At 42.0% G+C, this 12,752-nt stretch overlaps 1 protein-coding gene across 1 annotated transcript in view; it reads left to right on the top strand.

The window, feature by feature from the left end:
• Positions 1-12,752, top strand: part of LOC117482871 (retinoic acid receptor beta-like) — a 74,640-nt gene that overhangs the window by 51,881 nt on the left and 10,007 nt on the right. The window contains 2 exon segments of the mRNA XM_034131099.1: positions 729-889; positions 11,942-12,118. Coding sequence (XP_033986990.1) covers positions 729-889; positions 11,942-12,118 — 338 coding nt within the window.

The raw sequence follows: 12,752 nt of genomic DNA, 5'->3' as shown, positions 1-12,752 counted from the left end.
TGTACTTTCTTCTTCTCACATTTTGAACACAAATACCTGTACTTTCTACTTCTTACATTTTGAACACAAATACCTGTACTTTCTACTTCTTACATGTTGAACACAAATACCTGAACTTTCTACTTCTTACATGTTGAACACAAATACCTGTACTTTCTACTTCTTACATTTTGAACACAAATACCTGTACTTTCTACTTCTTACATGTTGAACACAAATACCTGTACTTTCTACTTCTCTCATTTCCCAAACAGGCTGGTTCCTTTAGTTTGAATGTGTGTTTGGTGGCGTGATCATTATTATTTAGAGTCATTGCGTGCCTATTGATTTGAACACGATCCGTGTATCCATCATTTCCTGGTCTTCTCTAAAGAAGAGGGACCAATGAAAACGTTGTCATGTTGCCGTTGTTCAGCATGGAAACATTCATTAGCTAACAATGACATTATTGTTCTATTAATATAAAGGGAGGTCAGGTACTCTTTAAAACAGCTGCTAGTTATGGGTACTTTTTACTGAAGTACATTTCAAAGCCCATACTTCTTAAGTAAAGAAGTATGGGCTTTGAAATGTACTTATTTAGTCAGTACTTCTACTTTTACCAGAGTATTTTTAAACACGAGTATCTGTACTTCTACTTGAGTAAAGGATGTGTACTTTTGCCTTCTCTGGTGACGATCAAGTCATTATTGTCGCTTATCCTTTGTTAATTCTTTCTTCTCCTCCAGCTGTTCGAAACGACCGCAATAAGAAGAAGAAGGAGAGTCCGAAGCCGGAGCCGACGGAGAATTACGAGCTGACGGCCGAGCTGGAAACCATCATCGAGAAGATCAGAAAGGCCCATCAGGAAACCTTCCCCTCCCTCTGCCAGCTGGGAAAATACACCACGGTGAGTTCAGGGACCTGCGTCATAAACATGTTAGAGCAGGGGGTCAAAGTCCTCTCAGTTCAGGGGCCAAATTTGATCTCAAGTGGGACGGACCAGTCAAATCCAAGCATAATAACCTAGAAATAACCATGACTTGAAATGGTTCCCTTTGAATAAAAAATACAAATATATATACAAACAAGTGCAATTTCAACAGTTTTATGCCTCATTTACACTAGGGTGGTCCTTAGTGAGAGGTACATTTTCGAATTCCTTTAGTTTAAGCTCAAACCACCGGAATTCGTTATGATAGTCAAGAAAACTCTCCTGGTGAATTTTATTCAAATCCCAACAACATGTACCCCTCCCTCATCAACCTCAAAGTTTAGCCTCACGTAGGGTGGTCCTTCAAATTGAAAGTGGGAAAGTCTAAGCTCCAACATTCACCAGGAGAGTCTTCTTGACTATATGAATTCTGGGGGTTGGAGCTTAGACTTTCCCACTTTCAATTTGAAGGAGCACCCTAATGTACACATGTGCATTACAACAGATCACAGTGTATCTACAGACACATGTAGTCAGTGTATCTGGAACTAAACGATATGGTATTTTACTTTATGATTTATTTGTATGATCATCTGTGTAGTAATCTTGACACACCACCATACAAACTAAAGAGGAAGCCATTAAGGAAGAAGTTATCCGTCTGCCTTGTAAATATATAACTTTGTACGTAAAAAAGACATATAAGTTGTAGCATTTCCCTCCGAATTATGGTCGTAGACTTTACTTTACTGATGAATTTGAATTTATTTATAACTCCAGACCCAACGTCAGAGCTTGAGCCTCTTCGGGGGGTGCTAACATTAAAACATACAGTCCGTTCTTCTCTTTCTCCGCCGTTACATAGAAGATATTACTTTCTCCGTCAAGTTATTTCTAATGCCCCCCCACAACTTCCTGTCAAACACGTAATCTCGCCTTCAAAATAAAAGCATACAAATGAAACAGGAAGTTAACCTAAATTACATTCTAAGATATATATAAAACTGCAACGAAAGCAACAAAACAATGCAACATCTCCTTCAGTCTCACATAACACAAATCGGGTTATCTACATAAGTTGTGGCAGTGCGTGAACTATCTCTTTTTGCACTCAAGCTGCTGACTCACAGTATATTGAACATTGACATTTTAACACTTTGCAAAGTCATCCGTATGTTTAACATCCCTGTATTAGAGCTCTCACCCTGATCTTCCAATATCTCTGCATGCTCCTTTTGACCCAAACTACCCGCAGAGTGCAGAGCTCATAATGATAATCAATACTTAGTACTGTACTCTAAACCCTCCTCTAATGCACTGCCAGGTAAATCCTCAACAACACCACCACTTCTTCTTCTCCTTCTTCTCCTCCTCTCAAGAGCTACTCATTAAGTGTGATGGAAAGGCTGTAGAAAGCATGAGTCATACAGTAATAAGTGAACACATCGCCGCTTCCAGCTGTCTCTGGTGAGCTGGATCTGATGATGGTTGCAGGGTTTGTTTGCCCCAGATTTTATATTTGGCATCAGGGAGAGGAGGATTTAAAAAGAGAGAAGTCTAGACTGGAAGACGTTGCAGCCAAAGGGAAACATTTTCCCAGACAGAAAGAGGATCGTCAGCCAGCTGCAGCGTCTGGCTCTGTGGTGATGTGCACAAATTAACGAACTCAAGTTTTTGAGTTGTCTGAGTTCTCATGAATCCTTAACTTTACCCACTTGCCGGCCACTCTCTGTTATCAGTTACGGAGCGTCTCCACAGCAGCGTTAAAAAATCTTGAAACGCTTCTGCCCATTCACTTTGAATGGGGTGACGTCACTTTGCCTCACTTTTCGCCAAACTGCATTGTGGGAAGCAGAGCGGAGATTTTCAGGATTTTCAGGATTCAAAGTTGAGCAATGTTCAACTTTTGAAGCTGAGGTGGAAGCGTCAGCCAATCAAACCGCGTGTAAGCTGGGAGAGACATACCGCAGGTCATTTCCTCATATTCCAAAACATGGAGGAGAAATTAGCGGTAGGGAATCACCCGGTGCTTTATGACCAGTCCCTATTTACCTACCGGGATACAAACCGGAGGAGCCAGGCATGGAGGGAGGTGGCAGAGACAGTGGTAGGTTTTCGCCTGTTTGGGGAGTTTATATCCAGTTTACTTCAAACTGTTTTGCTTCGTATGTCGGGGGCGGGAGATTCATGTGATTGGTTGTTGGTGCCTTGCTCGCAAAAAATCCCCAAGCTTCAGATACGCCCACCTCCAAGATTTTTTTAACGCTGCTGTGTGGACGGTCCGTTACTGTGCATTGGGAGGACAACGTTTGACAAATGATTAAAGATCGTACAGTTCGCCTTCACCTGAGTCTTCTTCTCCCCGGTGAGATACAGCAAAGACTCACACAATCCTGAGCTTTAAAACAAGAGGGATTTTGAATGAAAGCATTGAAAGAATAGGCTGTTTTATCTACATTGAAGTAACCTTATATATAATTACTGATATACAGTTCGCCTTTAACGGAGTCTTGTTCTGCCAGGTGTTTCTAGCGAGATGCAGACAAAGACTCACAACATCCTGAGCTTTAAAACAAGAGGGATTTTGAACCAAAGCATTGAAAGAATAGGCTGTTTTATTACATTGTTGCTAACGTATATATATAACGACTGATATTCTCACGGTGGATTTCTGTTTTTGTGCAGTTGGAGGTTAACATTTGACAAACAAAGCGTACAGTTCGCCTTTACTTCTTCTCCCCGGTGAGATACAGACAGATTCACCCTGAGCTTTAAAACAAGGGAGGGATTTTGAATCAAAGCATTGAAAGAATAGGCTGTTTATCTACATATCTATTTACATTGATGTAAACTCATATATAACGACTGATATTCACATATTCTCACCGTTGATTTCTTGGAGGTTAACATTTAACAAACAAAGCGTACAGTTCGCCTTTACCGGAGTCTTGTCCTGCTTTGTGATCCTAGCGAGACACACATTCACACAATCCTGAGGTCAAACAATAGTCTCATTACGAATCAAAGCATTAAATAAACAGGGCATTTTGTCTTTATTAATGTACACAAATACATAATGACTGGTAATGCATCGCAGGCACGTTTTATGGGGTGGGCATAACGACCGGTCGAACATGCATGTTCTAAAAATGACTCCATATTATTCCTTAAAACTGAACAGGTTACATTAACAACAAGGACCAGTTGGTTTGGGTCTGCACATCACTGCAGACAAGTGGATTAAATGCAGCTAATCCAATCAGCCTGTGTTTGTGTTTTTATGAATCAAAGCGTACGGGAAAAAGATCTGAGCAATTTATCGATATTAAACCAATATCTTGACATGAGGCTCAATATCGCCCTGGAGTTTGGATGTCATTAAATCCGACCTAAAATGTAATGTTCTGGACTTACCAGACTGTTCTAGCTGTGTTTACACCATGTGTACTTCTTCACCTTGCCGTCAGACAGCCTCTCTTTGTCTATTTTCTCTTTAAAGCCACAAGACTCCACTGACAAAAAGAGCCATTTCCCCGCTGCAGAACACAAACGTTTCTGGTTCGTTTGTGTTATTGTTGGACTCTGTGAATTCACTCTAAATAACCCTTTAGTCTAACAAAGACAAACAAACTAACTGTATGAGGCAGCTGAATTAGTTATGCATTATGTAAGACAGGGCAATACATTCATATTATATCGATATTGCAATTGTAATATCCCGCGCATGTCTTGTCCTGGTTTTTAACGCTCTATTGCTGCAAAATGATGGATTTATCCGAGCTTACCAGTCATTTTATCCATATAACTGATGATTCTTTATCAAAAATGTCTTTGTATTTGGTGAAAGCACCAATAGTCAGCACTTCAATATCATTGCAACATGGATTTTAGGATATCTGATCAAAAAACGTATATAACATTCGATTTTTCTCTATATAGTCCAGAGAGATTGGTGCAGGAGCTCAGATTGTTGTAGAGAAAGTGTGTGTGTGTGTGTGCGTGCGTGCGTGCGTGCGTGCGTGCGTGCGTGTGTGTGAGGGCTTTATTATCCCTGTCATCTCCAAACGTCATGCTGGAGAGATCTGTGTCGTCCCTGAACCTCCGAACAGCGGCTCAAAACTAACAACCCATGAAAGGCCAGATAGCTAATCCTCGCAGGACCTTGAAGAAGAATCTGTTGGACACATCAGGCCTCGCTTGTCCAGGCTCGCAGCAAACCGACCCTGTAAAAGATCGTACATTCCCGTCATCTGAGTGACAGCCAAACCCCCGAGGGACGTTTCTGCACTCAACATGACTCGGTGCAAAAGTTGGAGGTCATGCAAATGTTTGGAAAAAAACCTCCTGAGCGAGTTTTGTGACGCTTTGACAGGTTGCACGGCTGATGGTAGCGGAGATAGGGACGCTTTGATTGACACGCAGGAATGGCAGCGCTGTGTTTGTTTTTCAGGACGACTTACATATAGATTACAGTTTGTGATTGACACTGATGCTCCACAGAAACACTTCTGTAGGGAGCGAGTGAACGCTAACGGGGGAGGGGAGGGTTTCATGATTTAGTTGTGCTCGATTTAGAAGTCTCATGACACCTGTCAGTCATGTAAAATACTGGTTGTTCAAAGATAAGCTGCAGTAATGTGTCTGTTGTTGCAGCGATGAGATTCTCTGACAGTAAACCTCGGAGCAGAGATGCTAAGAGCTGCTGAAACGGAGCAAATTGGCACAGAGTGAAGCTATTAGCTCCGCAGTAAGCCCCCGTCTCCATAACGCTCTATTTTCCCCAACACAAAGCTGCTAATCGCTGTAACCCCTCTCTCCTCCGCCCTCATCCCACTCCCTCTGCCGCCAGACACTTCCTGCTCTTACTAAATAAACATAGTGGGACATAATAGCAGAAATGTGGCTCCCTCGCTCAGTTAGTATGAGCCAGTGTTTGCTGTTTGTTGGAGTGGCAGTCGAGCCTCAGATAAAGAACTTAATCTGGATCAGTGGTAATTATACTTGCTCGCAGACTGTGAGAAGTTCCTCATTATTACCAGAGATTGGATCCTGATGTGCCTTTTGAGTCCTCCAACAGAAGAGGAGCTCCGCGCCCCTAGATTAGGTTAAAGCTCCAATTATGTGCTGAAATATTCAAATCCTAGTCTGCAGTGATTTAGGAGTTCATCGCCGGGTTAGTGGAGAGATAGTGAGAGGGTTTAGAGTCACGATGAATAACGCTCAGTGACAGTGATGGTGATGGAAAACCTGACAGGATCTTTCAAAGGCAAAAGAAAGGGATTGAGCTCCACGCTGTACAGTCGAAGTACTCAGATCTGGTACTTGAGTAAAAGTAGAAGTACTCAGATCTTGTTCTTGAGTAAAAGTAGAAGTACTCAGATCTTGTACTTGAGTAAAAGTAGAAGTACACAGATCTTGTACTTGAGTAAAAGTGGAAGTACTCAGATCTTGTACTTGAGTAAAAGTAGAAGTACACAGATCTTGTACTTGAGTAAAAGTAGAAGTACTCAGATCTGGTACTTGAGTAAAAGTAGAAGTACTCCGATCTTGTTCTTGGGTAAAAGTAGAAGTACTCAGACCTTGTACTTGAGTAAAAGTAGAAGTACTCAGATCTGGTACTTGAGTAAAAGTAGAAGTACTCAGATCTTGTTCTTGGGTAAAAGTAGAAGTACTCAGACCTTGTACTTGAGTAAAAGTAGAAGTACTCAGGTCTTGTACTTGAGTAAAAGTAGAAGTACCAGAGTGTAGGAATACTCTGTTACAGTAAAAGTCCTGCATTCAAAATGTTCCTCAAGTAAAAGTAGAAAAGTATTCTCATCAAAATATAGTGAAAGTAGCGACAGTAAAAGTAGTCATTGTGCAGATTGGTCCATTTCAGAATAATATATATGATATGTTTTATAATGATTGATCATGAAAGTGTTCTCAAAGCTGGTAAAGGTGCAGCTAGTTTGAATGACTTTGTATACTGCAGGGTAGCTTGTGGATTTACTCCAGGTGGAACTAAAGTCTGATTTAACACTTGATTATATTTCACATCATTCATCCAGATCTGTGAAGTAACTAAAGGGATTAAATACATGCAGTGGAGAAACAAAACACAAGAGGTTTGACACATTTAAATGATCAACAGGGAACAGTCTCTGCTCATAACTGCAGGAAAGTGGATTAAATGCAGGTAATCCAACCATTCATGATGTGTTTTTATAAATTAAAACACAGTGTAACCATGTCAGACAAGTGGTGATGTGAACAAATGAACAAACACATTTCTATTTAAAAAAAAAATAGTTCTTAGCGCGACAATGAACACGCTTTATTGACAGTGATGGTGATGGAAAAGGAGACAGGCACTTTGAAAGGCAAAATAAAGCGTTAGCGCTCGATGCTATTCGATGCTATTCGATGCTATTCGATGCTATTCGATGATATTCGTCACATTCGTGCTGTCACTGCCTCCCCCTTCCTGCTTCTTCTCTACTGTCGCAAGTTGTCTTAATTCGTTTGGATAAATGTCTTCAAATGGAATTAGAAATCCCCGGCAACTTCCTTGTTTGGCTCTATTGAATTATGGGACTGGTGTAATTGACTGAAATTGCAGGGGGGGGGGGGGGGGGGGGGGGGGGGGGGTTGGTTTGAACAAAAAGAAATCTAACTGTGTGTTATCTCCCTCTCTTTCCTCCACCCAGAGGCAAGAGCAAGATGAGTTGCTTTAATATCAGCCACCTCCACCCCCTGACACATGTGCAAACACATCCTCTCTCTCTCTCTCACACACACACACACACACACACACACACACACACACACACACACACACACACACACACACACACACACACACACACACACACACACACACCATCAAATCGGACGTGAATCAGGGGAATGTGCGTCCGTAGTGCCGTTGTGTCGACTGCAGCTCGTTGTGTGTGATTTAAGCTCGGCTCTAATGTGCCTCTCGCTTAACCCCAGATCATATTTAATGATCTCCCTCCCTCTCTCTCCCTCTCTCTCCCTTTATCTCCCTTTATCTCCCCCTCTCTCTCGAGTGTCCACAGTACATTGTTTGCTGACAGTGTCCAGAGCAGTAACACTCAGGAGGATTGATGTTGTGTTTAAAGCTCCCGCGGCTCAGACTGATGTTGGAGTTTGAAGACACACTGAGTACATATTGGATTTTCAGTAAAGGATGTCATGTTAGGCGCTCACTTTATCCGACAGCTTCTGTTACCTCAACAGCTGCAGGGCGGTAGAGATAGCTCACCTTCCTGCACAGGATCTGATGTTTTCTGGGGATTTTCAAGCGTCAACCTGCGAATGTTATCACAGTATTTAATAGTGTTGTTTGAGAAAGATAGAAAGAGCTACGGCGCTAATTTGCCTCCTAATTGTAGAATAGCAGGATTAAGCATCTTGTTTTTCCAACATGCAGTTCCACCTCACATACGTTTAAAGAAGTATTTTTGACATGCTGGAAAATAAGTGTTAGACAAAAAGATAGCACTTTTATAAATGTCCTTTGTAAGCCATCATCTACAGCGGCTAACGGGTGCTAACGTGCTACAACGACCCGAATCACCTCCATCAGGAGAAACGTGCTGCAGCTTTAGAAACGATGCAGATATAGAAACACAAATGTTTCTGTACACAGACAGTCATGTGATCACATTGTTAAAGGTCCCCTATTATACTGTGTTTCATCAATATATCACAGGTCTCAGATATATACAGAGCCTGTCTCTGATTGGCTGAAACACCAAACAGATCATTGCAGCATTACCCATAATCCCCTCTGTTTCAGCCCTGTTTCCAAAGTGCTGATTCTCTGTCTGTTACTTTAGATGAAAATAAGGAGCCCCTCCCCACGCCCCTCTGAGAGAGATTTGGTTACAAAGAACTCAATGGTGCTCTAGGAGGAGATTCAGGTGGTAAGGTGGGGGGGGGGGGGGGGTTACCTTGGTTGCTGATTGGCTAATGGTTACACAAGACAAAACATCGTTATGACATCATAAAGTGGCCAAAATCTGATCAGCTCATTTTCAGACAGGTTTTTATAGAAATGGATCAGGAGAAAAAGAGAGAGAATCTTTGTTCCTGAAACTTTCAGAGTCTCTTTCCACAGAGGGGACACATGTTGATGTAGAAGAGACATGAAGAAGAAGGGACACATGTTGATGAAGAAGAGACATGAAGAAGAGGGGACACATGTTGATGTAGAAGAGACATGAAGAAGAGGGGACACATGTTGATGTAGAAGAGACATGAAGAAGAGGGGACACATGTTGATGTAGAAGAGACATGAAGAAGAGGGGACACATGTTGATATAGAAGAGACATGAAGAAGAGGGGACACATGTTGATGTAGAAGAGACATGAAGAAGAGGGGACACATGGTGATGTAGAAGAGACATGAAGAAGAGGGGGACACATGGTGATGTAGAAGAGACATGAAGAAGAGGGGACACAGGGTGATGTAGAAGAGACATGAAGAAGAGGGGACACATGTTGATGTAGAAGAGACATGAAGAAGAGGGGACACATGGGTGATGTAGAAGAAGACATGAAGAAGAGGGGACACATGTTGATGTAGAAGAGACATGAAGAAGAGGGGACACATGTTGATGTAGAAGAGACATGAAGAAGAGGGGACACATGGTGATGTAGAAGAGACATGAAGAAGAGGGGACACATGTTGATGTAGAAGAGACATGAAGAAGAGGGGACACATGTTGATGTAGAAGAGACATGAGGAAGAGAGGACACATGTTGATGTAGAAGAGACATGAAGAAGAGGGGACACATGTTGATGTAGAAGAGACATGAAGAAGAGGGGACACATGTTGATGTAGAAGAGACATGAGGAAGAGAGGACACATGTTGATGTAGAAGAGACATGAAGAAGAGGGGACACATGTTGATGTAGAAGAGACATGAGGAAGAGGGGACACATGTTGATGTAGAAGAGACATGAAGAAGAGGGGACACGTGTTGATGTAGAAGAGACATGAAGAAGTGGGTTTTACATAATAGGTGACCTTTAAAATAAGCCCATAAAAGCTTTTAGGGTTAGGGTCCAAGTTGCAGTATGACTCTCTAATGGAAGCTGCTCTTGTTTCAAACATTGGGATCTAGCTTTCTGCACTCTTCATTCAATTATCTCAGTCTGGGTTTGGGAGTTGTTCCAGAAGCTTCTCCATCCAGACAATAATAACCCAGATAGAGTCAGATTATCCCATATTCATCATAACTGAGTGGAATACAGAACCCCCCCCGGTGACTGACTTAAACAGAAATACTTTTCTTTTGTTTTATTCCTCAGAAAGCTGCGGGGCAGACGGACTCCTCCGATCTGTTTTAAATCAGAATTAAAGATTTACTTGTTGGCTGATTTTCTAATGTATGTCCAGCTCTAATATTCCCTTTGTCTGGGTTTCAGTTATGTAATGCTTTAGTCTGTCAATCCTATTTATTATGTATCTGCTTATATAACTCACTTTAAAATAGCAAGGCAGAGTTTATTCTCATTTCCCAAAAAGTCTCCTAAAACTAAATTAACTCATTGACGAGCTATAATGTCAGGTAGCGTAAGTTATTATATAGAGAGCATGTTTCTCTGGGTGTTTCTCAATGTCAAGGAAGGCTGCTCCAGAGCCGCTATTTCAAGCATGCTACGTCATCGAGTCCCGCCGAAGGACTGTTCCAATGTCCAGGATGCTTGGAATTCTACCGAGGCCGGCGTCCTTCGTTGCGGGACATTTCGAGGCTGCACATGTGTAGACTCCGCGGTCTTAAAATCCCCACAATGCTTTGCGCACGGACCAATTTCCCAAATCTTTGGCGGAAATCGCGCTCCGTTTAAGGCGGGGCCTCGCATATGACGCACACCTGTTAGCCTGTTCCACCATTCTTCGTTTTCCGAGGCTAGGAAGGATTCTTGCCTCGCTTCTGAAGGACCTGACTCGGAGGTACATGTGCTACCAAGGAAGCGTCCTCGACATTGAGAAACACCCACTGTCTCCTCTGCTTTATGCATGCTGAATAACATCCTAAATATCTAAGGAGTTTGTTTCGAAGACACACAGCACTAAATACAAATAATACGTATATTAAAAAAACACAGAAGAAGGTCAATTAAAAAATGTGAAATAATAAATGTGAAAATAATGAATTAAAAAATGTGATATAAACGCTAAAAATTAAATAAAAATCTGCAATAAGAATAAAAAATAAAATAAAATAGAATACAAATATTTACATTTTAATAAGTAATACAAATTGTTATTTTCACATCATAAGAAAAGTAAAAATGGGCATTAACATATATATAAAAACAATTAAATACACATACTGTATGAACATTAGCAATAAAGTAATAAGCGGGGGAATAATGCAAGATGTGCATATTTTTTAAGTACAATATGCACATCTTGCATTATTCCCCCTCTCTGCCCTCACATACTTAACTCTCCCTCTTCTCACCTGTCAGCCTCCCTCTCCCCCTCCTCTCCCTCTCTGCACACCGCCCCGCTGGTTTTTCTGGTTCTGGTCTGTGTTTGTGTTTTAATGGCAGCGCTGCCTGTCACCGATCTGTCGGAAACAGAAACTCTGACTGTTCGCTCATTATCTCTGAGACTCAGCAGCTCCTGAGCTCAGGGCTGATTCACTGTGAGGGAGGAGAGGAGGGGAGAGAGGACTTATTATTATTGCTATATATTACTTTTGCTATTCTTGTTTTTAGCATTTATGATCATTGTTGTTATTGTTATAAATTATTATTTTTAATATTTTATCTTATTTTTTGTTGGGTTAGGGTTATAATATTACTACTGTTTTTGTATTCTACTGTACAGTGTTTTATTATATTTTATATGTATATTATATGTATGTCTCCTGCACTACTTTATTGGACTTTTTCGTTTTCTTTAAATATCACAATAATAACCAGTGTGTGTGTGTGTGTGTGTGTGTGTGTGTGTGTGTGTGTGTGTGTGTGTGTGTGTGTGTGTGTGTGTGTGTGTGTTTCAGAACTCGAGTGCGGACCACCGTGTGCGGCTGGACCTCGGTCTGTGGGATAAATTCAGTGAATTGGCCACAAAGTGCATTATAAAGATCGTGGAGTTTGCCAAACGAGTTCCTGGCTTCACGGCGCTCACCATCGCCGACCAGATCACTCTCCTGAAGGCCGCCTGCCTCGACATCCTGGTGAGGCTCTTATTTTGCAGGGGTTACACTTTAGTGCTCTTATTGTGGAGGGGTTACTCTTCAGTGCTCTTATTGTGGAGGGGTTACACTTCAGTGCTCTTATTGTGGAGGGGTTACTCTTCAGTGCTCTTATTGTGGAGGGGTTACTCTTCAGTGCTCTTATTGTGGAGGGGTTACACTTCAGTGCTCTTATTCTGGAGGGGTTACACTTCATTGTGTGTGTGTGTGTGTGTGTGTGTGTGTGTGTGTGTGTGTGTGTGTGTGTGTGTGTGTGTGTGTGTGTGTGTGTGTGTGTGTTGGAGCGTGGAGTGAGTTGTCAGGTGTGACAGAGTCGAGGTGAAGCTGTGATGATGCTGGCTCTACTGTCTGAATGAAGGGCGTAGGTACTGGACAACTGGACAGGGAAGATCAAACGCAGTGTGTGTGTGTGTGTGTGTGTGTGTGTGTGTGTGTGTGTGTGTGTGTGTGTGTGTGTGTGTGTGTGTGTGTGTGTGTGTGTGTGTGTGTGTGTGTGTGTGTGTGTGTGTGTGTGTGAGCAGGCCTGGCCAGCCGGTGCGAGTAACCGCCAGCAGCCATGTTTTATTCTGTTTCATGTTGCAGACACGCTGCCACTCACTGTCAGAGCCGGCCCACT

The sequence above is a fragment of the Trematomus bernacchii genome, unplaced genomic scaffold, assembly GCF_902827165.1.
Source record: "Trematomus bernacchii unplaced genomic scaffold, fTreBer1.1, whole genome shotgun sequence".
Classification (NCBI taxonomy): Eukaryota; Metazoa; Chordata; class Actinopteri; order Perciformes; family Nototheniidae; genus Trematomus; species Trematomus bernacchii.
This window is presented reverse-complemented; position numbering and strand designations above follow the sequence as displayed.